The following is a 27,601-nucleotide window of genomic DNA, read 5'->3' on the forward strand; positions in this document are numbered from 1 at the left end:
CGCCAGCTCCCCAGCACGAGGAGAGCGGCTGCTTCGGGGAGGACAAACCTCGGCTGCTGCCCTCCGGCCTCGCAGGTGCCCACCAGGAGCAGCAGCTGCAGCACCCGGCCACTGCTGGGCCACCGCTGGGCCACTGCTGGGCCACCACTGGGCCACCGCTGGGCCACCTCTTGGCCACCACCACAGCCCTCCAGGCCCCAGCGCTGCCTCTGCCCTGCACCTCCCGGCCCAGCCTCCTCCCTCGCGCTCCCCTCACGCCACGTTTCCCTCTTGCACCTTCTGTGGGCGCCCCCTCAGCGCCACGCGGGGCTCGCTGGAGCTCCCACCTGAACACACAAAGGGTTTGTTTTTAACCCAAACCAGAGCAGCCCATCGGATCCTGACACTGTTGCTGTTGCAATTAAATGTCTGGAGCAGAAACCTGTTCCTAGTGAAATTATTTTCCTCCGCCAACTGTTCGATTTCCTCGTGTAATAAAATGTGTCATCTTTCTGGATACACAGAGCTGTGCATATGTCACAGCAAGGAAGGGTTTGAAAACTTGCAGGCTTTTTTGCAGCATTTATGGTGATTCTCCCAAACCTCAGCCAGCAGCCGGGGTGTGATATTTAAGGCACCTGCACACATTTACAGTAAATAGACTAGAAAATACGAATCATCTGGCCCACTGGAGGGGGAAAGCAGGCAGCTGAGAGAGAAGGGAAGGAGTGACGCAGGGGCAGCTTCGGCCGTGTGAAGCCGAGCCCCAAGAGCTCATCCAGCACCTGGAGCCGAGGGGCTTTTAGGTGACTGCAGGGGTGGTGTCGTGCCAGCAGCGTGAGCACTTCTTTTACATCCTTAACCATCCTGCTGCCTTCCAAAGCCAGCTGCAGGTTCCCGTGTCCCCGCTGGGCTCACACATCCCCACCACATCCCCACCCAGCCCAGCCTGACGCAGCGAGGGTCGGGGGCTTTGGAGATTTCACCCAAGAGGCTGAGCACAGCAGGAGATGTCTGAAGAGGAAATTGTTCATAAATGCAGCACATTATGAAAATGCTCTGCTACATCCGTGAAGTTAAAGCACCCTAAGGTTTTCCTAAGAGCGCCACGTGGGGTTCAGGCACTGAGGTGAAATGAAACCCAGCAAGACGGCAAACATCCCGAGCGAGACGCGGGGCAGCCGCGGGAGCTGGCTTCACAAACACACCACAAACCGAGAGATGAACTCCAGCTGACACCCGGCATCATCCGCCAGAGACAAGAGCTGGTGATCAAAGAAGATGGCTTTTTAATGGAAATGTTCACAGAGTCGCTTTAGTACAATAATTAAGAGAATAAAATACTAATTTTCTCAATTTTTAAATTTGTTACTTCAAGGCTTTGACCAAAGTTACCTGTGTGTGTTTTTAGTCCATGCATTAAGCAAGAATTAATTAAATTCCTAGAATTAAGCAAGTGTGTATTAACTACTCTGATAAAACAATCTGAAAAAAAAAAATATTTCTTTTCCTGCTGCCATCCTGTTATTTAGAAAAGGAGGTCTGTAGAAGTGCTGGGACTGATTTTGGAGGGCCAGAGCTGCTCAAGGCCCCGGCACCATCTGGGCCCCAGGAATAACTCACAGCACTATTTAAGCAATCATGACTGCAGTCTTTGAAGAAGGGACTGGATTTCACTGGGGTTTTACTATTCACATACTACTACTTTCAGGGTGGAGGGAGAATGCCTATGCTTACTATTCTAATCCCAAAATCCAGAGCACTACAAGAATAAAAATGTTACTCCTAAAACTGTACTTTGTAACTAAAAAGGAAGTAATTTGATAGTTTCCTCAGGCACACAAAGCAGTAACTCAAGAAGAAGAAATACATTAATGAATGCATTTAGTCTTGGCCTTCGTGTTTCATAAATATGTACCTTTTGGCATCCAGAGTCTAAACTCACAAGAGCCAGTTACCAACGAAAGTAAGAAGGAAGAAGGGAAGTATCTTGTTCTGCTGTGCCAGTACAAAATCCATCCAGCACAGAGGCCCAGGTCTCGTCTCGTTCATCCCAAGGCAGGGGCCAGAGCTCGCCCTGCAGCCGCAGCCCCCTGGGCCGAGTGACACCACGCCTGGCAGCACCGCACCTGGGCGCAGCAAAGGGAAGAGCCCACCCAGGGTTCACATCGCATCTGGGAAAACACCCAACCTGCCCCCAAGAACGGCAGCTGGCCCTTCTGCTTTATGGCAGTCAGCTAATGGGCTCAAATTTCCACAGATGCTGGATTCAAGGCATCCGAATTCAAGTGTGGTGTCAACCAACTTCAGTAAAGGTATCGAAGCTGGTCTGTGCTCACCTGAATTTTCAATGGAAGTTTAGAAATAAAACTATCCTGTTGCAGTGCACATAACAAAAGAAAGAAAAGCAAATGAGACACGGTTGGGAACTTTGCTTGCACTTCACCAGTTTTCCTGCGGCTTTCTTCCCCTGTTCAGGCGCAACAGGAGAAAAATACTTGCTGAAAGAATTCAGACGTATGTAATTTAAAACTTGTATTGAGGCAGGTCTTACAACTGAAAATAATCACACTGGCAGGAGCATAACAACCAAACATTTCCAACACAGCAATCAGGGCTGAAATAATGAGCAATGTTGATTCAAGCAGGGAATAGTAACCCTACTCCGCTGTTGAAGCTGAGCTTCATTTTTGTACAATGAAGCCTCTATCCCACAGAATTAAGCTGTGAAATAAACAGCACACGGGGCGTGCTTGCACCTCCCTTGATAAGATGCAAAGCAACTGGTTAACGAGACAAGGGTCTCTTCATAGCAACGAGGGCTATTTTGTTGTTCTGCCTTCCCTTATCGAAGGCTTAATCTCTAGAGATTGTAGAACAAATTCACAAGATGCTTCTGCTTCCAAGCTTGCATTTGTTTCTCCGTGATTTTCAAGATCAACATTCCCTTACATAGCATGATTCCTTAGTCTTCTGTAAAAGGTTTGCAGTCTACAGTCCATTTCTCCTATGCACATTAAATTCTCTTTCCTCGATAAAACGGCACCAGCGAAGTTCAGGTAACAGCCACAGAATTCCGACGGCAATGAAGATAGGCTGCTCCAAGGAAACTACACAGATGCATTTTCTCCTGCAAAAGCAGAGAAATAGGTTTTAGAACATTTATTAGGAGGTAATCAATAGTCATTTGCTCTTGTCCTGAAGCTACTTAAAGAGTTGACCAAACATTCCCGCCACGGATAAACCTTGAAGATACTACTCTTCAGGAGGAAATCTTTAGAAAGAAACAACATCTTATTTTACCAAGACTTCCACACTCATATATTCACGGAGAGGAGAGGACAAAAGACCGGACACAAGAGTTGTCTTACTGAATACTGTTTTAAACTTTCTGAATTATGTTAAGCCTAATGCAATAGTAGATCACTATTTTTCTTGAAAAGTCTATAAAAATTGCCTGCTATTTATAATGGAACAAAAAAAAAAAAAAAAAGTTTATTTGTGGAATTACAAAGACCACAATGTGCAATAGCTATCACAAGCTTTGAACAATTTTCCTCATCTGTAGACGGATGCTGCACTTACAATAGCTCATAAAGAGTGCAATCAACCACACTGCTCCTGAAGAAGAGTCTCCATTATTTTAATACCCTGAAAAAAAGCACAAATACATGCCAACTTTACACACGGTATAACTATTTCACACATTCAAAAGAACAGCCCCACGATATACCAGTAAAACCCTAAAAAGAACTGTGTTTTATGATCCTGTACTAGCTCAGTGTAGTTCTCTCTGCTGCCTGGATGGCACAAACAGCACTTACAACGCTGACTTCTCTGACAGGAACCTGGAGAAGACAAAAGACTCTTTGCAGCTTCCACATTTTTGCAAGGCAAGGCAGCATGAAGCCAGGGCACTCAGTTAGGAATGGGAATGAGAAATTCCTCTAAAATGGAAATACTGTCACTTGTATTCTTCACAGGCGATTGGGTCTGTGCAAATCAAAGCTCTACATATGAATATTTCTACTAATGCAGGAAAGAAATACTGAACACAGTCAAAAATACCATCAGAGGACCACAAGAGTGAATCTTTCTTCTAAAGGACTGATTTGTGAAGAGAAGAGGAACTGTCAAGCATTAAGCTGTTATTAAAGCAAAATTTAGGTTGATTCTAGGATTTTTGTTTGTTTGTTTGTAGGAGTGTGGGGTGCAATGCAGGTCAGCCCGAGGTGCTTACCAACCAGCAACAACTGTTCGGGCACACTGCACTGCTGGCAACAGAGCAGCCATCAAAAAATCTGGGGGAGGCTTTGATGGTACCAAGTGCTCTTCCCATATCAGGGCTAAAAACTGCTCCACAGCAAAGTTCTTCCCTATTTTGAAATGAGCTCTTCAGTACAAAGTGAGAAAGAAGCAGCTTCGCATCTGGTGGAAAAGCAAAACCAGTCACTGTAGTGAAGAAAATCCAGAACATCCCTTCCTCCCAAATGCCTTGTAGGACAGTTACAACCATTTGCCAGCCCTGCTTCTAATGTTTGGTCAGATCTTGCAGACGCAGCAAGCAAGCCTGGAGCTTACTTATAACCTCAGTGGGACTGAGGCTTACCCTAGGATGTTCTTTGTTTACCAAGATAAATGAAAAAGAGGGTTCTCAGTTGGAGCCATCATGACAGAAAACAACAAAAGAAAGACAACTTTAACAAATAGGTCAGGAGAACTTCTTTCCACATCTCCATGACAGATGGACAAGATCTGTCTACAAAAAGCAGCTCCTCTTCCATGGCTACCCTTCACAGAAGGCCATGAGCTGACTACCTCAGTCTATCAGTCTAAACCAGACATGCCACTGTTTGCAGAATAAAGCACTAATTGACATAAGTGAGGACTGAGGTTTGCCTAGGGAATTTAAAAATGTTATTTATTGAATCAATTATGTTCACAGCGTGACAACTGCTTTTTCTTTTATTTCTCCTCGTAGCACTGCAGACTTTTAGGCAGAAAAGTGTTGAGGAAGAAAAGGGGAATGAGAGGGGAATCCATTAAATGAATAAAAATACGAAAGGGCAGGTACAACTCATTACCCAGTATCTTTTCAGCAAGGAATGACTAAATCAAAGCCTAATCAATATATTCCTTTCAACTGAAGTTCAAACACTTAAATCTCAGCCCCAGGAGATCAGGCTTAAAGGAGCTAAATTTACACTACTTAGAGTGCAATGATGCACTCGAAATGCAGAGCAAACATTGCCTACCCATTAAACTCTGCACCTCCACAGCTACAGCTTAAAAGCTTCTCTGATTGACAAGCCACAGAGTAGTTCCACTTTTCAAAGGTGGAGGAACTCCTCTGCTGTGAGGAGCCAACGTGCTGCAAGCATCTCCGTGCTTTTACCGGGATCCCTGCAGCAGCCCGAAGCACCCACACCGCCGGAGCGCTGCGGCCTCCAGGTGACTGCTCCAGTGGGGCCAGTTTGATGCTGCTGACAGCACGCAGCACAGCAAACAGGGCACAGGACACAGCAGCTGGGCGACAGCATAGCTAGGGAAACGTGGAACGGCAGTCTGAGGAGCTTCCCACACCATGGACCTGTTGAAGAGCCGATGTTTGTATCCAGATATATGCCACGAGCCAAACTGGAACTGCAGCTGGGTGGGACAGAGAGCAGGCGTTACGTCTGCAATGTGCTCCACACCTCCACGAACACTCAGGTCTAAGCAAGAGGTTAAGTGATACGCAGGAAGGTGTAAGTGGCTTGTTTTAATCTGAAGGCAATGCACATTGCAGCGCACGGCCCATTTCCATTCCCAGCACAAAAGCAGGGAACGTTTTAATGGACTAACAGAAAATGTTCTGCTGCCTCTGAAAAGAGCACCTAATACCTTGCATTCTTGCTGTAACCATGACAAAATGTTTCAGTTAAATATTGTTATTTGAGCTCAGCTCCATTTACCAGACTACGTTACAGCCTTTCGTTCCTTTCCACCCCTTACATATTCAAGTAATGGAAAAGGAATCTAAAAAAGAAATCAGGAAGTGAAAATGACAGAAAAGTTGCAACGTTTAAGAGCCAATGGATAAAACATATCAATACAACAAAAATGTATTGCTAGACATGCTCCTTCATTATGCAGCCTTAAAATCGCTCCTAACGTTGCTGTTTGTACTGCTTAACACTAGCAGGGATCATCGTAACTTGGAGAAAGATGGGACGATCGGGTCGTGTTTCAAGCTCTGAACACCACACACACACCAGCTGACTGCTGGCCTCCAGCACCCCCCGGCAGGAGGCTTCCTGCAGCCTTTACTCACCTGCTGCAGAGCGATTCCCCTTCCAAAGGGAGCCAGAGCCCACGCCAGCAGGCCCAGAGCAGGCTGTCCTGGCAGCTGGGGTTTACTGGCGTATCTGCTCAGACTTTTAAATTGTTCAGGAGGAAAGTTTTATTGGCCATTATCTGGGTGCGTATCGTTCATTAATAGCCTTTCTGAACAGGCAAGAAAATAAAAAAAAGCATAAATGCTGCAATTTCCACCAAAACACACCATGACTTCTACAATCAAGAGCAGGGAAGGGGAATTTTATCTTTTTTGTTTTGTTCATGGTTGGAATAAAGTAAGAGAAATATAAAAACATCACGGTTGTTCTGTCATGCATTAAAAAAAAACACTACAGAATAGGCTCATGTCAATAACAAACAACGGTTAAAAAGATCTGCCTTTCGCATCGAAGGATAGCTCTATTAATCACAACTTTGCCCTCTCACTCTGTAACACAGAGATATTTAACATTGATTGTGTGAATATATGAGTTTTCTGGTATTCATTCACAAAGTTTAAGATTTTAACATTACAGCATTTTCTCCTGCTCTCCAGGTAGCTCACTCTTCTCCCTTTCCTCTGCCCCACACGGGTTGCTGCCTCCCACTGCTTTCTTACCCCCTTGCTCCACCACAGGGATGGAGAAGCGCACTGCTGTCAGGATGGAGGAGATAAAGCAGGAATAACGCTTTGGCTTTGGCAGCAACATCCTTACTTTTCCCAACCAGGTGTACCAGGGGCAAGAAAAGCACCTGTTTGATCAGACCGTTAGGAATGATGTAAATCAGGCTCCAAAGATAAGAAGTAAACCAGCCACAATGGGAGCCCGGAGAATGCTTATCAGGCAGTGTCACTCACGCGACATTTCTTTTATACCTTGATATAATACCTTTGCATTGCTGTTTATTACATTTGGGTAAAATGTGTCTCAAAATTACTCTCTAGCCAAGCCACAAAAGAAATCCTACCTAACAGCTCAGAAGAAATGAAATGCATACACGCAGCTGTTGCCACAGGGAGACTGACGTTGTAGAGGAAAAAAAAAATACCAGGCAAGTCTGTAGATGTGTACCAGACACCCGTTTGTGTTTTTCAGAGCTCTGCAGACATAGCCAAAATTGTTAAAGGGTTTCTAATGCAGCACTGAGATATGCTGTGAGCTCATTTGTCTCATCTGCAAGCTCTGCACTGGCCTAAGCTTGCAGGACGGGTTTCATTACCCAGCCATCGCTCCATTGCTTCCACCAGCACAGTTGTCTGCTTTTCCTTTTTTTTTTTTCTCCACTTTAAAAAGCAACAAAGATCTTACAGTTATCAAGAATAAGCAAAGGAATAAATGGTCATGCTGTGGTTTGAACTACATTTCCATCCACGGCTCCTGGGGCACAGACTCCAACATCAGGAGGGAGAGGCTGAGCTGCCAGCCCCCCGCACTGCCCGCGGGGACTCCCCCAGCGCTGCTCGGGGAAGGGCTGAGGCTGCTGCGACACTGTGTGCTCACACACCTGCTGAAGCAAAGGGAGGAAGCACGGGACACTGGTACGGACACAGTAAAATAAAAAATAAAAATAAAAGTTCTATTTTAAAAATTTATTTAACACTACTAACTGCTTGGTCCGCATGAAAAATTAAAGAATGGCATAAGGCATGATCTGGCATTGGACTTCTAAGTACACCTGAACAACAAATTTCTCCAATAGATAACTTAAAAATAATAAAAATAATGGGATAATGGTAAGTGTAGGTTCATTATAGTCTCGCACACATGAGATTCATAAGCCCAGCTGTGAAACTGCCATGTTTTCAGGCTCGAACATATGCTTTCACTCATCTGAAACAATATACAAACTGTGTGGGAGGCAAAAAATATCTCATTTACATCAAAAGGGTTTAACTAAATACTCCTTTCAGCTACTCCTCTTGCTCCTTTTTCAGCAGGTACAAATTTTAAACATTTTATTTATCACAGCCTGAACCCCCAAATCTATCCAAGTCACAAATATCCCAAACCAGGATTGCCGTGTAACTGCATTTCCCAGCGAGCGCTACAGGAGACACTGCCGTTAAAACCAGTTTATCAATATGACACGGCTCCCAGAAACTGAGGCCTTTGAACGCTAATTCCTCTGGGATGCACTACTGGATAGCTTTTATCCTCTTTCATAATTCTTGCTGAAAGACAGAACTATTGAAGTATACAGAACTGCTACAGGGAGATTGACTGTGGCTATTGTAAATACATCAAGCTGCCAAAAAAAAATCTAATGTTACTGGAGAAAAATGTGTGACATGATATAAATTCATGTTGGCTATTTTTGACTATTTCAGTGTGAAGGTGCTATAGAACCTAAAATTATTATTACAGTATTAGCTGGTACAATAAGACATTAGGAAGAAAAACTGTTTCAATGCCTCAGGGAAACCAGGAATAAGAATGAATTACAGAAATTGATACAGACACATATACCATGCTTTAAAATGTATTTGAAATAAAACTATTACCATAATAAAACTAAATCCATTTCTGTTCTGCTTGTTCTCTGTAGGCAAAAGAAAAGGTCAAATATTTTTTCAACAATTACAAGATGTTAGGAATCCAGGCTTAAAACACCAACTTAGCTTTAATCCCAGACAATGCGGTGATTTGGAAACATTTTGAATATAACTCCAGGAAGAAGCTCAGGCAGTAAATAAACCTACCTTCTTCACGCCTTGCTTTAAGAATGACTGAGCGAAAGCTTCCAACACACGGTTGAGCAAACCGGCCCCCGTAACCGATATTCTGCCTTTCTGGGTGAAGTCTGTCCTACGGAACAGGAACACAACACCAACTTGTTTCTCCGCCTACTTAGTAATCAAACATAAATCTTATAACGTTTTTGTCTTGACTCCCAAGCAAGGCATCACGCCGTCCCCCCACGCTGTGTACAGGCTCTGGGAGGCGCAGGCACGGAGCAGCACAAGGCACGTGCCAGTCACGGCTCTCGGACCAGCTCAGACGGGAGCTGCTGCAGGTGCCGGGAGCAGCAGCGCCAGCCAGGACTGGGCCAGCGAGGTGCTGTACCCTACGGGCAACAGACCGAGGCTTCTAAGTCATGGGAGCCTACCACAGAAACAGCAAACAAAGCTTGTGTGATTCTGCAGGTCTTCGGGACATCGAGCTAGACAGAGGCAGTGACAGCGGGGGGAAGAGGTCCGACGTGGACACCTTCCCACTCCCACCACAGCAGCACTCGCCTGAGCCCAGCACCACCGATGCCCCCAGCGGGCCACAGCCACTTTTTATACATGCAAGCCATCAGGAAGAAAAACACACGGAGCTCAAGTGAAGGAGCTGGTGCAGATGAGGAGCCTCCCCCCGGCACAGGACGGACGTCAGCAGTGAATGCTGGGCACCCCTGGACCTGGCTGTGCTGGCTGGGACTGATCCATTAATTTTGCTGTTTCACCATTCTTGGAGACCAAAAAGGGCAGCTCAAGGAAAATATCGATCTGAGATTGATTTCTGTAGCACACAGCTGGCAATGCTGCTTCGTTACAGCACAGTCACAGGGTGAAGTCTATTAATGAGACCCAACTACTAAATTATTGACTAGTTAAGTACGACAAATTTGCTCTAATTGTTTTCGTGATGGGAGTTTAATTAAAGCGTCTTTAGCGATATTGTTCAGGTGGTGTCAGGGAGGGTCCCCAAAGCCTGCAAGGCTTTCAAAACATCCGGCGCCTGGCCCTTCACGAGGGGCAGCTTTTGTGTGGGAGATCCTTAACCCCGCTCTGTGGTGCAGGGCACCGTGCACACATCGCACGCCAGGTAACCCTCACTGCCCTCCCACGGCAGAGCGCCTGTTTCGCCAGCAGTGCTCACTGCATCTGATGCCCGAGAGGCACGGGGGGCCCTGCAGCAGCGCACAGCCTGCTCCAGGGGCTGTGTCACTGCTGAGGCTGCCCCGTGCTGCTGGCAGCCCAGCTACACAGCCGGGTTTGGAGTTCTCTGCTTTCCGGAGTGCCAGTCTGCCTCAGGGTCAGAGCAAGCAGCAGTGCCTGCCTCCGCGGGCAGCTCTCCTGCGTGGGGAGGCAGAAACACGCCGAGGACAGCATCTTTCCTCACCTGGAGCAGGCCTGAAAACAGGGCGGGGGGCTCTGACCAGCTGAGGCAGCCCGAGTGTCTGCACCAGCAGCACCAACACCTACAGCTGCAAGGCCGTGCTGGTGCAGGGGAAGGTGCGTCCTCCCCGGAGGGAGCCGTGGGACAGGCTCCATCCCTCTGCAAGGACAGGGGGGCTCAGCAAACTTCTGAAACACCGTGACTTAAAAACCAAGAGGAACATATCCTTAAACAGCAAAGTCCCAGCACTAGGCTTTCAAAACTGCTTGAACCCCCAAAACTGAATTTTGTCTGAAGTTGTAGGTTTTTTTCTTTAGCATCCTGAGAGCTCTCAGAAGCCAGGCAGACCTTGCTGGACAGCCCTGCCACACTTCCCAGGGAACATCACACGGCAAAAGTAAAGACTAATTGCAGCGGACACCAGAGCATAGTAAAAACTAATGGGGTTGACATCAGCTAGAAACAGATCTATTTTTAAAGACGGTTGCATGTATTACATAGCTGCTCGTTTCACTGCTGCAGGAATTAGAAATTCCACTCCTACCCCGTCATAAACATGCATTAAGACATTTTTGTGCTCCACTCAGCACAAACACAAGTCTATCTTTCTCACAGGCAAAGTCCCATGCCAGCTTACACCTTTGGGTCATGGTGGGCCAAACACCAGAGAAAGAAAATTGTTTGGGAGCAAGAGCGCTCCGTGCCAACGACTGGCAAGCAGGAGGCAGCTGATAATTTTTAAACTGCTAGCCAAGCATCTGCTGGTAGACATGAGAGCAAAGTGAATGCTCTGGCTGTGCCTGCTGTGCAGAAACAGCGGGGCAGCCTTCTATGACTGCAGAGGAGCACATGGAAAATTAATTTCCAACAATTATTTGTGCTCTGGCCAGAGAACCTAGCCCAGCGTCTGAAGGAGCCAGCGGAAAGCCACAGAACATTTATAGTAGCTGCTTTAAACGCAGTCAAGACTCAGCAAAGAATTGTTATTCAGACCCTTCCAAGCATTCAAAAGGCAACAGAAAACACTTTTTGGGCCAGGGGACCACAGCAGCCTGGAGCAGGCACCCAGGCACTCACCAGTTTGGGTTTTCCAAGCTCTCCCTGAAGACAGACTCCTCGCTCAGGGACGCATACTGTGTCCATGTGAGACAGTGAGTTTTCATAGACATATTTCTTTTCTGCATATTGAGCCATGATTCCTCTTCCAGGTAGATGTCAGGCACTTTTAAGGCACTGACCTGCAAGTAAAAGAATTGGAGAGCTTTGAAAAAAGAAAAAAAAAAAAAAAAGAAAAAGAAAAAAAAGCATTTTGAGAGGGTAGAAGCACTTCTCAGTACCTGGCATACACTTGTAGCCTCAGGGGGTAAGACTGAGGACCACTGAGGAGGGGACATCAGCTCTGGCTCACGCTGACGAGCAGAGCCAACCTCCTCAGCACGCACTGGAGGCCATGCAAAAGCTCCAAAATTCCTGGGGATTGCTCAGCCCCCAGCCGGACTCGCAGGACTGCTCGGCACCAAGTTACCTGACCCTTCGTGTCCCCTGCCCTGCTGCCGACGGCTCCCTCACAGCCGGGGGGACAGAGCCCACTCCCACGGGGTTACCTGCGAGCCGCCCCCCAGGGCCACGGGGACGGGGGGGCCACGGGCACTGCCCCCCTGCACGCCCCTGGCAGCCCTGCCCCAGCCGCCTCCTCTAGAGCCCACTCAACCTGCGAGGCTTTTATCTGGCAACGTGGGCTGCGGAAGGGATGGAAATCTCACCATCGGCTTATTTTACATTCTGCATGTATAGGGCAATGATATGTTCTCCTTGGCGGATGAGGCTTGGAAGAGACAAACACATGTTTAGAGGCAAAAACACACAGAGACTTCAGAGTACCAGGAAAAAGAGCTATGTATACTTTGAAGCATGCAGGCCTTGAAAAACAGCTATTTACCCATGCACGAACATAAACATACTTTTCTGTATACAGGCTGTATGCTGCCAGATACTCTGCAACAAACAAATAATAAATCGAGGTTAGTCCTCTCCCACAAACTGTGAGGAAAGGACTGCTCTCACCAGGCACGGGACTGAAACACCACGGGACTGCACACCCCGGGTCCTTGCATTTCCTACAGCCTTTAAGGACTCGCACCTTATCCTCCTTACAGGGACTCAGCGATGCCATGTTTAACTTGTAACATGCCAGAGGCACACTGAGCATTATTTTAATTCCCTCTGAGTTTCCTTTCAGAGTGGCTTTTTGTTAGAGACAACGGCCCAGCGTGGTCCAAGTCAGGGATCAGACATCCGACAGGAGCTCAAGCAGTTACCTTCCTCAGGATCTCAGGAATTACATTCTTGCACGTTGCAATTCTCCTCCGGTAAACAATCCCTGTAGACAAATCTGTTGGTAAAAGCCAAGCAGAAGGGAAGAGTTACGGCAGCAGATATTACCATTTTTCAAAAAAAAAGAAAAAAGTAGTTGCAAGACTTCACAGACAGCAAATGTGCAAGCAGAAATGTTGGCAAATTAGCAATGCAGTAGGGTTTTTATTTATTTACTTTTTTTTTTTTTTTTTCCTAAGTATAACAGAATACGCCTGCTGCTTGCCAGACAGGGCTGTAAGCAAGGCTGCTACGGGCACTGCCTCAGGAGGGATCAGCACCCAGCACTGCACCCAGGCACCCTCACAGAGCGTGGCACAAACACCTCCCTGTGCCCGCCCCGGTGATCCCGGGCGGCCAAGCCCCGCAGCAGGCAGTGCCAGGCCGGTCCTGGTGCCGGTGGCAGCCTTCAGAGCCCATCCTGGTCCTGCCCTGTCCCGCAGCACGCCGCTGGCTGGGGCGAGGGAAGTGCTCAGGCCCCTGAGCTGCCGGGCCAACAAGCAGCCTGAAGCTTCCCTTTATTTCTACCCTCACCCCGATTTATATTCTCGAGCTCGTTCTCCGGGCAGACGTACTGCACACATGATTTGCAGAGCCGCCGTGTCTCCTTACGCATTTATTTTTGCATTGAATTGGAGCAGCGACAAGGACAAAACTATCTATTAGGAAACAAATTACAGTTATTTACCATCTCAGAAAATGGCTGGCTTTTAGAACCACTTTGCCTTTTAATATTTAATGACCCAGATCAAGAACAGAAACCTCGGGATAGTACCACACGAGAACCCAACTGGCAGGCAGCCCAGGTTAAAGACTTGTCAGAGATAGAAGAGTGTGTTCTCAAACAGCATTTGGTTGGGTCCGTGAAATGAAAACTTCATGGGGTTTGGTTTTCAGGACTGGAACAAACACATCACATAAATAATACGAAGCATCTCCATGCAACGGAGAGCAGAAAAGCATCTCCAAGACGAGTGGTTTACTCCCTTCGATAAAAATGCCAGGGCAGCACTAATGTTCTGTTTGCTTTAATCTCAGAACAACCTCACTGAGGGCCACCGCTAACCCTGAGCTACAAGGCAGAAGACATCTCCAAAAGTACAACAAAGAGCAGCCACAAGCACTTGGGACTAAGATTTAAGAGTCAACAGGTTCTTACTTCTTTCCAAATGAGAATTCGATCACTAATCCAGTATTTAGAAGAAGGGAATAATTACTGTGCAAAGTCCTACGGTATTTGATTCCCACGTGGTGACACAACAGTTTAATACCTCACAGGCACGTTACTTGAAGTGCCTGAGTGCAAACACATCTTGCAACCTCAGCAATGGGAAACAGCCCGTGCAGGACCACCAGACCTCATCTGCTAACCATGCTCTGACCTGAGCACATTTATTTGCCCGTCACTATGACTGGGAAGTGGTAACGTCTAACTCTTGGTATTCCAGGAACCCTGATAAGGGGCAGGCTGAGGGTCCGGGTTCACCGGCTGACTGCCTGCACCCTACAGGGCCACCGTGCAGGTGGCTGGGCCCTGGAACCACCTCGCTGTGTGGTGGGACAACAACACGTCCCCCGGGCATGGACCTGCACAGCGAGGCAGGGAAATACCTGCGGAGCGCCTGAGGCCTGACCCCAGCGCTCACCGTGCTCAATTCCAGCTGCCTTACCCCTGGTCTGCAGAGCACTACGGCTGGAAATTGTCACAGAAGTGGCAGGGAACAGCACAGCAGCAGAACGTGCTGCAGGAAAAGTAGGCAAGCCATCTCTGACAGCCTCAGATTACGCTGAAAATCCAAATGCTTAATCCAGCTAAAACACATGCTTGTAAGGGCAGGTTAAATATTTTCTCAGTCTCACTTATGCCTAGGAGTCCTGCATGCTGGATGTGTGCAGTGCCCAGCTGCTGCTGAAATAAAGCTGTTCAATAGTTAACACTGAAGGTTATGAGAAGCGTTAGTTAGCTTTTTAAGAAAAGTCAGGCAGCTTACCTGTTTTCTCTTCCACTGTTTCTACAGCCATGACGTGTTTGTCCATGGGACTGGGGTACTGGGACAAAAATGCACAGAGTAAACATTACTGCTCGCCACGTGGGTAACAGCACAGGGCTGCCTGCCACGCGGAGAGCCGAACGCAGTCGCATCGCTTCTCTCAACAGGCACAGGCTGCTTTGCATCAACAGCCTGCAGACTCCATTCGGATCAGGAAGAATTTGGTAAGACCAGCTTAGTAAGATTAGAAGAGAAATGAGAGAGACAGGGCTACAAGGACCTTACTTCCACTGCACAAAGCGATCAACACTTAGGTCAATAACAAAATCTAAAATGTAAAGCACAAGAAAATTTATTGAACTCAAATAATACTGAAAAGTTACCGTAACATCCATGGTAATAAAAATGCCAGATTGGAGAAATGCTGAACACCAAATTAAAATCAGCATTGAACATAATAGGGAGCTTCAGAAAAGGTGGAGAAATTGCATTTTAAGACCAAATCAATTTGGGTAATGCAATTACGATGTGTAACCATGGGTGCTCCAAAATCCTGACGAGATCTTCGGTTCTGGGCCAAAAAGGTCGACAACTCAGAGCAGGCTGCTCTACAACCCAGCTCTCCTGCTTCTCGCTGCAGAACAAAAGTCAACTCTAAAAGCACAAGGTTTTCAAGTCCTGTTCTGCACAGGAGCTGGAGCCTTCCCCACAACACGCTGCTGTGAAGTGGCAGTACTGGCGTAATTGCATTATCAACGTAACTCACGCTGTTAGGCCCAACCGTGTGAAACACAGAGCCATTTCCATAAATCTTTCACTAAATAGCAGGCTCTATTACCCAAGTACTTAAACAGACATAGACTCAATCTCCTACACGGCTCAGAAAAAGAAATAACACGAGAGGCCCACAAGCAGATGTAGCGGCTTGGAGAGCCTGCCAGGCTCAGGAGCAGCCCTGCCAGCCGCAGCCTCCCTGCGCGGCCCCACTCCCTAAAGCTGCGGGCAGGGCACAGCGAGCCCCAGCCCTGCCGTACCCGCTCCTCACAGGGCTGCCCCCACACCCCGGGCACCATGCCCAGCGCCACTGAGGGCTTTGGTTCCCCCGCTGCTCATCCACGGCGGTCATTCATGCAGTTCCAACAAGTTCCCTCAGTAAATTGCCTTCCCGTGCTTCCCCAGTGCCTTGAGGGTCGAGGTTGGCAGGGACCCCAGGGTGTCTCAGGCAGGGCCACCCAGGACCACATCCAGACAGGTCCCGAACACCTCCAAGGAGGAGGGAGACTCCCAATGTGCTCACTTTAGAGACGTCTGTCCCTCCATCGCTCTAAAAAGACCCCAAACAAATCATCAACAGCAGAAGCTGTGAAGCTGACTGTCCTTAAAATACTCTTTTTTTTTCTTTTTTTTCTTTTTTTTTTTTGTGACTGCCAGTCGTGTGTTTCCCAAAGATGCTGAGTCCGTTTTAGAGACTTAGTGCACAAACGTGGCACCCGCAAACAGCATTTCCGAAGCTGAGTCCCACAGCCAGAAAATCCCTCTGCATTTCCAGCACGGGGAGTGTCTGAGCAGTCACCACACTTATTGCCACATTTCGCTGCTTACTGAAATTGAAGCTTTCCATTCCCTATTTGCAAAAATGTGACAATTAAAAAGGGAGTAATTCCTGTGCCCCTACTCGGTCTTCCTGCAAATGTATTGATTGTTTTCTACAAGTACCAACACCGAATTGATTCCATCAGTCATTACTCTGAATCCAGGGAATTAAGACCCTACATATCCTTCCTAACTGGAATGCATCAGATCATTTATCAAAAGCAGCAGTTTCTAACCACAGTGGTGTTTCTTAGAAGTTATTTGAGGGAAATAGCAGACCTTTAAAAGCAGCACTGTGTTTAGCAGCAGAGAGAAATCACTGCAGTTACACATAATGATTTGTACAAAAATGAAGTATTTCAAAGCAATGAAGGGCTGGTTTTACATGCAAGATCAAATGGAGCCCACATAAATCAAAATGACAGCTTCAAAGACTTGCAAAAAATAATAATATTTAAATTCATATATATTCTGATTCTTTCTTTTCCAACAGCAAGGAAATGAAGTGGTGACACTGCGAAATCAGCTAAACCTTTCCACATTCCTTCACTTTATTACTGGGTCGGAAAGGTGGTGGTTGTGAATAAACGTGAATTAAAAAAAAATTCTAGCAAACCCACTGCGTAGATTACTTACTGCAATGAAAATCAATACATGCATAGGCCTCTCACATCCGGATACATTTATTTCAAATACAAATCAATCTGTCACACTTGAACTGAGCCTGAGTTACTGCTCGTGGGCTCAGCCTGAGGTGTCACCTCAGCCACCACGTGTCCACCTCACTCAGCACGTCCCTGAGGAAGGATGGAGCTGGTCCTGCCATGCGCTGCAGGACTTGGATCCTGTGTCTCGAGAAATGCATGACACAGGCAAAAGGTTTTCCAGGGTATTTGTGAACTGACGTACAAGTATATACCTCAGTATCTGAGGTAGAAGGCTGTCTGTCTGATGACCACTGATTTATCAAAGTGGAGGAAGCATTCCGCGGTCAGGGCACATTTTTAGAGAGGCTGGGTGAAAACTTTGCTGCGGAGGGCAGCAGTGCTTTAAACTGAACCTGAGAGGTGTGTAAGGGGGACGAGGATTGCAGGGGGTGAGGAACAAAACACACCAATGCCTTCCAGAGTCAGAGTGATCCTCTTGACTTCTGTGATCAATCGAGAGAGGTCGTAAGATGCAGTCAATACAGAAAATGCCCCAGTACAGGCAATATGTGGGACTTCTGCGAGCCAGGAGATGACTTGACACAAACATGCCCTTGAGGAACCCTGACTGTGGCCTTCTCTGAGAGCAAGCCCCGTTGCACCCTCCCACACTACCGCAATATAACAGCACTCAGTGGTTCAACTCGCAGGACCCTGACAGAAGGAACAGGATCGGGAGCACTGAAAATCAACTTTAACTATGGGATTTATGAGTAACTAAGCCAATCCTTCAATCATACTGAATTCCTGGTTAAAAGCAAGTGATGCGCTTTGCTGGCACATACAAACAAGGATTATTTTAACCTCCCTGCTCTGTGCCTCTGGCTGTCATAATCAGCCTCACTGTTCACCTCCAACTGCCCTTCTTAAGTCACACAGAAGTATACTACAGAATACAATTTCTATGCGTATTTCTACTCTGGTTCGTATCTTTCACAATGAAAAGCACTAACCCTGCTTCTCTTCTGATGGCTAGCTCCCAAACACTCACAAAAACCAGCAAAAGATGCCTCCTGCCTTTTCTTCTCCAAGTTCATTCAAAGCTTTCAAATTAATATTTCAAAGCACATCCATTAGTCAGCCATAGTGTGGCAGTCTAAACTACATGGTGAGTAAATTTGACTACCCAAGCTTGCCAACTATACAGCTCAGGCTTTCTGCAGCAGGACAAAAAAGATTTTCTTTTGCCATTTCTTTTTTTCTGTTTTTAAAGGAAACCTTAAATGCATCTTTCTAAAGTCCTGTGCTAGGACAAGAAAAGAACATCTGTAGATGATTAAGAGAAACAGAAGAGAAATAGAAAGATTCCAGACAAAGCATTTTTAGGCAAAATTTTTTTCCTTGAGTTCCACACAACACATATTTGGTCCTCATTACAGGCCAAGGCACCACCACAGGGATTCGGTTCCCCTTTATAATGAGCCGAACACCAGAAAAAACGAGGCAGTCAATTAAAAAAAACCACGCCACATCTTTTAGAGCTGTGTGTACCTGGTCAGTCATTATCCCGCGAAACTGACAACGCAGGCAGGAAGCTGACCCCACTGAGACCACCGGCAAAAGCCTGGTGACCTCAGCAAGTTTCAACACAGTCTTCAAAAGCTTTCAGCAATAAAAGCTTGTTATTTCTTGGATGAAAAGCCTTGTGCTCCTACCACGAGCCATAAAACCGATCCCATTGTTAATGGCCTGACAGCTTCAGCGCAGAGCTCCTTGCCAGGAGGCGGCTGTGCCCGCGGCAGGCAGGCCGTGAGGAGCTCGCTGCCGGCCGTCACCCAGCGCTGCTGGGCCGGGGCTGCTCCCCCGGGGCTCGGGCTCTGCTCTGCCGGGGGTGGACGCGCTCCCGGCTCCCCTTGGCATCGGCTCTGCCACAGCCTGACCACTGCTAGCGGGCACCTGGGAGCCGGCACCTCCCCATGGCAGGGGCATGGGCATGGACACGGACACAGCCTTCCTCGCCTGCACGCTGGCTACAACAAGGGCGAATTCAGCCCAAAGTCAGCATTTGTGCAGACTTCTTGTCCTGATGAGAACAGTCACAAACCCCCGGGGCTCTGTGCCAAGGAAACACCCCGCGCTATCCCCACAGTCCCATTCACTTCTGTGGTTAATGTTTAAACACCTGTGGCCAGACCAACCGTCATGGGGCCCACTCCTGTTTTCCACTTCGGTGTTCCCAAGAGCTGGTTGCAGCAGGAGGGCAAACGCCCAGCACCAGTTTTTCATGAGGATTCCACCTCACCCCTACTTCTGTGCTACTGTTCAAGGAAAGCACCAGCAGGAAGGGCAGCCCTGATGCACAGCTCGGGGGCCGGGTCTGAGAGCAGCGTGCACAGGCAGCGTGCAGGGGGAGCTGCAGGGGGCAGCCCCGCACGGAGCAGCCCCGCACGGAGCGCTGCCCCCTGCCCGCTGCCCCCTGCCCCGCCGCCCCCTGCCCCATATAGCGCTCCCCGCACGCCCACCCGAGCCCCGAGCCGCGATGGGGCCGGGCACTGCCCGCTGCGAGGCGCTGCAGCCCCGCGGCGGCCGCGGTTACCTTGCGGAGGTAGCTGGCCACCACCTGCTCGAAGGGGTAGCGGTACACGCGGTGCACCTCCACCGTCACCCCCATGGCGGGGCCCGGCCCGGCACGGCCCGGCCGCCCCTTCCTGCCCCGCCCGCGGGCCCGCCCCGCACCGCCACCATCTTGCGGGGCCGGCCCCGGGGCAGCCCCGGGAGGGACGGAGCGGCCCGTGAGGAACCGCAGCGCTCGTTGGAGGCGCCGGCACCTGCCCCGGGCCCCCCTGCGGCCGGGAAGGCGCTGCCCCGACGGGGGTGGCTGGAGGACAATGAACACGCTGCCTAAACGCGTGTGTGCGCCTGGTTTTACTGTAAACGTGCAAATATCGGGCAGCAGCACTGCCTGATCGCCTCCTTCTTATCTGAGGCTGGCGAACTTCTAAACGACAGCGGCAGCGACCAAACGGGCCCGCCGGGGGGGAGCTGCTGGCTGGGTGCACACACAGCCTGGCAGAGAAATGAAGCGAATCCAGTATCGGCTACATTTGTGTTTATTTGTAATTAAACCCTTGGTACCCACTGAAAAATTTCAGTAGGAGACACATGGAAGTCTAAGAGCTAAAAGGGCGTTATTTCTAGTGATTTCAGTACTGGGGAGAAGTTTTATAGTCTCCCACAGAGAAGGAGAAACTTGGCCGTAAACCGCCCTGCCAAGGCGTGCAGCCTCAGCACCGAGAACGCGCGAGCAGCCTCTTAACTCCTCAGTCTCAGCGGTAATATGCAAGTGAAGGCTGCATTACCATTACTCATGAATATGAAATGTAATGATTTAAGGCTATGGGGAGGGAGGAAAGAAAAAAAAAAAAAAAAAAGACGTTTCCCCTGTTTGCCTCCACCTTTTGAAGCCCTTGTGTTCTGCACCACCAGTGGCAGCCTGCAAAGTATTCAGCATCATTGCTTCACCTCAACTAATTAGAGTTTACCTCTTGCAGATTACAACATGGGATTAATATTAAGCAACAAAAATCCTGCTCACCACCAGCCTGATCCTGAAAAGTGCTGAGCATTGGAGAGGGGAATTTTAGTTCAGCACTTCCTCATAAGTAGGCCAAAAACTCATTAACTTCTATTTATAATAATAAATTACTGTGCATTTTTATAGCTCCAGATTTGGGAAGAGTTTTCAGTTTTCCCCCATAAATCAGACCCCACAGGAATCACCGTGTCCATAAAAGCAGATGTAAGAATCAGCAAAATCTTCGGGAAACACTTGTGACACTGCAAGGCAAGTTCAGAGTTAATCGCAAAAGATGGTGTAATGTTAAAACGTTCAGCAAATTAAAACCCAGAGGAGGCACCACTCTGGTTCTGCCCTGCTGTCATACAAACACACTTCACACCCTGACTGTTAACGACGTGCCCAACCTGCGCCTACTGCTGCTGCTTTTTGTTGCACTACCACAGTGCCTGCTGGGGGGATGCGGCTGCGCTGAGGGGCAGTGCCAGCAGACCCAGGCCAAGCTGATGCAGGAGACATTTACGCAGATCTTGTCATGTAGCAGCCTGGATATGTTCACCCCACAGGGCTACAAGCAGCATGTTTGCAAAGCAGGGTCTGGGCTGATTAAAAAGCTGGACAGATGTGTGTAACAAACAAGAGGAACAGTTGGTAGCAGAGGTGCTGTGTTCGCATTACAGTGAGACGTGTGTAAGGCGCCTTTCTCATCTTTAAAAAACTTTCTGTTAGAGCGAGGCTGCTTGAAGATGAAATAATTCAAAGTTCTTCACAAAGTATCGGTGCAGTGCTTGTGGACTGCTGCAGCCCTGGTCATGCAGCACAGATCTGGCAGGGCTGCACACCGCTTTCATTGCAAGCTGGGCATCGGAGAGCCCTGTAGGACTCTCTGAATCTGTTTGCTAGCATTGAAAACTTGCTTCCATGGCACAGCGAGCAAGGCGCAGAGCCTGATCCTTTACACTGGGAACAAGCGTGTTCAGCATCTCCTTCCTGCAACAGAAAGATCACAAACAAAATCTGTACTCAAGATCAGACATCACAGTCAGTAACAGCTGAAAGCAGGAAATTCTCTCCTCTGGTCTTTAAAGCAATCGTGGTTCCTGACACGCCACTCTGCCAATAGCATTTGGTTCTCTATAGCGAGATCTCCAAGGTAAAGGCTCCTGTGTGTCTGGGGACGATTTGTGGATACTTCTGCAAAATGGAAAGTTAATGTGGCTGGGTTTGAAACACAATACTTTGAAATTCAGCTTTTCTCCTCTTGCAAGGGTCTGCATAGCTCCCCATCTTCCTGTCGTTTCTTAATGTGGCCGTTTTACCAGCTCTGTGTTAAGCCACGCTTCCTTCCCTCGTGCACTGCTCCTCACCCTCTGCCCCCCCCAGTCCCCCAGCATTGACACACGCGCGGCTTCTCTCAGGCTTCGCCTTGTGCCTGCAACGTGCCCCAGGGCTGCCAGCCTCTTTCAAATCCCAGCTTAAAATTCACTACTTCCACAGAGCCCAGGATTGAAAATCTGCAGCAGGAAGCACGTACCCGGGCACAGGCTCACCATTTTGGTGTCAGTTCAGTGGCCTGCATCATTCCTGTGCCGCGGTGCTGCCTTACCCAGCAGAACAGAATGAGGCTTAACTAAGACATGGGAGTTGGTGCTGGGTATGCTTTACATCATGCCTACATGGTAATCTGACAGGCCAAATTAGCTGACTTCTCAGGAGAATAACCTTCCTGTGGTTTGGTCATCTCATTGATTATTTGTATTACCAGTGCATAAAGAATCCAAAACTATTCTGGAAAAAAAATATCCACAGTCTTGGTTCTTTCAGATTTTACTCTTTGTTCCCAAATATCTCAGACAAGCAATTCTCTCAGTAGATGGGATGAATCTTACCTTTGATGTCAAAGCCCTCTTTCTGAAAATTATGTTTATTTCAATACTGACAAAGGACAAAAAGGCTGCTTAGCTTCTCAGGGTTGTTCTCACTTTTCACGGGGTCTTTACGTAAGTGAGCCCCAAGCAAGGCTCATGGCTGCAGAGCATCCAAGGCAACCTGCATTATGCACAGGAGGTTGGTTTCAGGTTGGCAAATTTGTAATGCTTGGTATTTACCCTGCATGACAACATTGTTTTGTGGGATCAAATTATGGTCAGACTAATTGGGATTCTGACCAACAAAGACTAACCCGTGAGAAAATAAGGGGAAGACACAATCCTATTTCAGCTGATATTAAAATTTTAGCCTCAGGCAGTCTCAGCCACACGGCAGCTGTGTTTAGCCTTGTCAGGCTGGAGAAACTCAGGCCTGCTCTTATTCCGCTGGGAGAGAGTGAAGAAAGATGGACCTAAGCCAAACTACATAAATGTCAGCGATCTCCGAGGGAAACATCAAGTGGGAGACATGAGGACGCTGGAAACAGAGCAGCTGTCCCCAGAGTGCAAACCGTGCTGCAGCACTGATTAGTTATCTCCATGTTGGAAGAGGAACAAAGTGATGCTTTTAATCCAAATGTAGTTGAAGTGTCAGATACAGACATGGATGGGGCTTGGATGGGAATATTGAGCTGTTTGACGGGGGCTGCAAGACCCAAAAGCCTTGGGGAACAAAAGCAATTTTGTTTATATATGCACTTACCTGCATATACTGGTTGCAGGCAACCTTTCTCTCCACCTCTTTTTTATGTCCAGTGCCAATTCTGTCTTTCCTTTCGTGGTATATGAAGGCCCAGTCATTTATTCCCTCAGTCTGGATGATTCTTCTCATGAGCTCTTTCTGGTCCATCGGTGCACGGATGATTTTCAGGTTATTTGTGTAGATGATGATCTTACCAAAATCTATGACTGGGGAAGCCTGTAGAAGGATTTAATCAACGCCTTGCCCGTATGAATACACTGCAAGCACTGCCGACCCCTGGGTTCCCAGAAGAATTTCCCTCCTGCCTGGCCACCCCGAGGCTGGCTCTGCCCCACAGGCCAGCTTCCCACGGCCCTCCAGAGCACGGTGCACACAGGGGCACAGGGGAGGAGAGATGGAAAGACAGGCCATTAACGCTGGCAAAGTGGTCAGATGATTTTAAAAAAAAAAAAAAAAAAAAAAAAAAAAAAAAAAAGCTTATTTTCTAATGTTCTAATGTTAAATTTTGATCCTAGCAGCCAGGCTAAATACCCATCCATGGGGAAACTCGAATTTGCATTCTTTTCTAATTATTTTTAAACTAGCCTTGATCTGGTCAAACACATTTTGAAAGCAGCATTTTGCTTACCTGGTCCCTCTTTCCCTTAGCATTTTACCAGGTATCATATGGCAGTTGCCATAGCCTATTGCTTTACACACTCTTCATATTTCACTCTGTGTAAGTGTCTGTCAAGAAGTGATGCAAAAGGAGATGCTCTCCTAAGAAAATGCCGTGACAGACTCCCACCATCCAGCGCAGGTTGGCTGATGGCTCTGCTGGCAGCCGGGCACCTGCTGCTTTGCACCAGCAGAGGCATGGAGGGGCAGCGAGCTCAAACTCTGCCCGTTGGCAGAGGGCTTTAAACACCTTGTATTTCTTATGCAGACGTGGTGTCTCCAAATACTGAGTGCATGTTGATACAAAACAAAACAGATATTGGATAGCATGATTACTCAAAGTACTTACGGTTAGGGAGACTAGGGAATAGAGATGAGTATTACCCAAGAATGCAGAACAAATTAATGGTATAGATAGGATCACATAAGTGCTCTGTCTTTGGGCAAAAGACATTCGTAGTGGTTTGATATTTTTGGTTAAACTAGATGCCCAGCGTATCAACTAAACATACTTCAAGTATCAGCGGTCTGGTGTTCCTACATGCAACTCTGAAACTTTGATTAGCACCAATAGACTTTTAATGTATTTAAACTAAGACATAAAACGCTTTCTAAAGCACTCCCAAGTCCCTTTAGTTGTGGTCAAAGTGTCTATTCAAGAGACCACAGCAGATGACGGTACGACTTTCTGTGTGTTTCAGCTGTTGGCGTACTCAAATTTCTCCCTGGAGACATTCTTAATTCTTGACCTTTCTGCTAGCAACTGGGGCAGTACCACCAAGCAGCCAGTGTAGGACTGGGATGGTGTCTGCAAGGGGTGTCCTGGGCAAAGGACAGACCAGCCTCTGAATAACAACTGCTCATCGTTCAATCTGAACTGGATTTGAGATGAGGTATCTGCCAGGAAAAGGCCTGGTATATTGATTGAACAAGCTAGCTACCTGTTGCTGTCTTCCTTTTTATCATTTTTTTCTGAGCAGACCCACCTTGAATTTCACAAATCTGCTGATTACATCAATCTATCAATAACACACTTCATTTGGAGTTTTTGTTTCCGGATAACGTGGTTTTTAGCAGCAGCACCAATACACCACGCTGTTACATGGGTTGTTTGGCTGGCACACAGAGGTTTCATAAAAACAAATGGCAGTAAAAAATAACAGAAGTTTAATTTGACTGGACAAGAAAATGAACATAATCCCCGTATATGAATCAATTTAACATATTACATGTGTACTTGCTTTTTATTATGGCTAAAAGGACACTTCTATATCAGTGGTGTTAATTAGATGTTAATAACGTATCCAGTGAAACTAAGGTGGGATTTTCAGAGCGGGTGTAGGGCAATTCTGAGTTTCCAGAGGATGCCCATGACTCGCTCTGAGGCTCACAGGTAGGCTGCCAGGGGCACTAACCTTTTTGCCAGCTCAAATCATGCAACTTTTATGTTTAAAATATAACTAATTAAGATAATATTCACCTTACTTTTGACTGCTCTCGATGCGTTAGGATTACTCTGCATAGAAACACACGGAAATGCTGCATCTCACTACAGAACAGGCAGAAGCCGGGGCTGGGCGTTACTCACCCTGCAGTGGCCGGCACTCGGGGGGCAGTTGCTGAGGAGAGGCGAGGTGCTGGCGAGGCTGTATTTCTGATCCTCTTTGAATATGCTGATCCGCTGGGCACTCAGCTTGGCTGGCGGGCACAGCCTGCCTTCTGCCGCGTCCCCCGCCGCGCACGGGCGGTTCCCCGGCTCGAAGCTGTGCCGGAGGAAACGCCGGGACTGCTCTTTGGCCGGGGGCTCCAGCTCCTGCCCGTCCTCGTAGACTTGTTTCAGCACTCGACCACTGTAGGATGATGATATTTTGAACCTCACTTTGCGGGGCCTTCCCTCGTGCCTTTGGTTGAGCTTCTTCTGGTGCTCATCCATGATTATGATTTCAAGTCGCAGGTCCTGGAGATCAACTGGAAGAGCTTTGGGCCCAAAAGAAAACCCTCTGCAGCCTCCCCCAGACACGCCATGTATAATTCAAGGTTGCTAGTAGTTCCTCTCATCTTACGGCAAAACCGACACCACTGTATTAAATATTGATAGATATTCACAAAGAGAAAATATCTGTGGTGCTGAAATAGAAGGCAAGTTTTGCTGAACTCTGCTGAATTGTGGACAGGCTGGCCTACGAAATGAGAAGTGGAGTTACCGTGGGGAGGAGAGGATTAAATGGGAAACCCTGCCTGTGTTCTGCAGCCATGGAAATGTTTCTGCCGTGTCCTGTGATAAGAACTATCCCAAATACACCATCCCCGCAGCTTTTCACCGTTTTCTGACAAGGTGAAAATTTAAAAAGACAAGTTCACAGAAAAAGCAATCCAGCTTCACAAATAGCAATTGTGAATAATTCCTCTTCCATTCTTGCTCGGAAACCCAGAGAGTACAAAGCTCCATTTCATTTTAATCCAAATGTGTTTCTCTACAGGTTGGTGGAGATCTAATTAAGATTTTCTCTCTCTTTAGCTTTCAATCCCTACTTGTAATTCTTGCTGGCTTTCCAGGCCTTTTGACCGTTCTGGTTCGCTTTTAATTTCCGAAAGCCAGCTGCCTCCTCAGAGAGGCCAGCGGCACAGCCCCTGCTCCTCACAGCCCCGTGCACCAGGAGCACCCCCCGTGGCCGCCCCACTGGGTCACTGCTCTGCCCAGGGACAAGCAGCACGGGGCTGCGGGGGCCCAGCTGCTGGGCAGGGAGCTCTGAGCCGTGCTGCGGGCAGACGGCCTCCTCCAGCACCCCACAGGGCCACATTTCCCTGGTGCTGGTGCAGCCGCGTGCCCCACACACAGCACCCCTCTGAGCGCACAGGAGCCCCCCGCCCGCGGCTGACACCCTGCTGCTGAAGGAGGTGCTCGGTCACCGTGCCCCTCTCCTTCTGAGAGGAAAAACGAAGAGTGCTTCGTGCAACATGCACCCATAAAGCAACTGCTGGCCGGCTTTTAAAGATCTTCTAATACCTGGTTTTATCAGGTACACACAGCAAGATTTCAAATCTCTCTTCTTCCAAATGCCAACGCTTCATTTAATTCCTGTTCATGACACACTAGGCAGGCCGTTCAGAAGCGTGTTTGTTGTTAAACACGGAGCACACGCTCGGCCCTTGGAAGAAGCCTCCTGCAGCAGCCCTCCTGTGCCGGCCGGGCTGTGCTGGGGCAGCCTCGGGTGCCTGGGGCTGTGCGAGGGGTGCGCTCTGCAGAGAGAACCTGCACGAACCTGCCCGTGTAAACACACAGCCCCGGACACACCCTGTGCATTTCCAAAACATTTCTGTAATGTTCACGTCAGGCTGCCGTCCTATCTCAAACGGGAGGATCTCACTTTATAAGAACACGTTGATTTGCATTAATCAAGCTCAGCTCTTTCTGCATTTACTCGAGAAGCTTGATCCACCCCTTTCTCTTACATGTCCTGCGTGAACCAGGCCTCGGCATCACTGCTTTTCAAAGGCACACCAGCAGTCTTAATTGACACAAATCACACTTTGTAAGATAGCTTAATTGGTGTTCATTTTCTTTTGATTAAGGGAACAATCAAACAGGAAAAGAAGTTGAAAGCAGCAATGAGAGCACCACAGTCACAAGCTACATTTGCTAGACGAGCAAAGTGGCTTCCAGTACACACAGTTACTTACAGGTGCTGTCACAACACAGCAAACCTACCACGGCCCTGTAATTTTCGT

General features: G+C 47.9%; 2 protein-coding genes across 3 annotated transcripts; both read right to left on the reverse strand.

Annotated features, from left to right (window-relative positions):
* Positions 1-1,354: 1,354 nt before the first annotated feature.
* Positions 1,355-19,936, reverse strand: PRELID2 (PRELI domain containing 2). 2 transcript variants are annotated; one of them, XM_082771622.1, is made up of 7 exons: positions 19,604-19,757; positions 14,768-14,825; positions 12,722-12,795; positions 11,481-11,641; positions 8,999-9,104; positions 3,565-3,630; positions 1,356-3,109 (listed from the first exon to the last, which is right to left on the reverse strand). In XM_082771622.1, exons 1-6 carry the CDS (start codon positions 19,676-19,678, stop codon positions 3,586-3,588), a joined length of 519 nt encoding a protein of 172 aa, XP_082627748.1. In that variant the 5' UTR covers positions 19,679-19,757; the 3' UTR covers positions 1,356-3,109; positions 3,565-3,585. The 2 variants fall into 2 exon arrangements, with proteins under 2 accessions (XP_082627747.1, XP_082627748.1); XM_082771621.1 differs by lacking the exon at positions 3,565-3,630 and having other exon boundaries at positions 1,355-3,109; positions 19,604-19,936.
* Positions 19,937-21,394: 1,458 nt separating this feature from the next.
* GRXCR2 (glutaredoxin and cysteine rich domain containing 2) lies at positions 21,395-25,805 on the reverse strand (the record flags this gene model as incomplete). The annotated part of the gene is made up of 3 exons (XM_082771316.1): positions 21,395-21,574; positions 23,216-23,431; positions 25,551-25,805. The coding sequence occupies 3 exons, from the start codon at positions 25,803-25,805 to the stop codon at positions 21,395-21,397; spliced, it is 651 nt and encodes a 216-aa protein (XP_082627442.1).
* Positions 25,806-27,601: the final 1,796 nt, after the last annotated feature.

The sequence above is a fragment of the Aythya marila genome (genome assembly GCF_965140915.1).
Source record: "Aythya marila genome assembly, chromosome: 14".
In the NCBI taxonomy this organism is placed as follows: Eukaryota; Metazoa; Chordata; class Aves; order Anseriformes; family Anatidae; genus Aythya; species Aythya marila.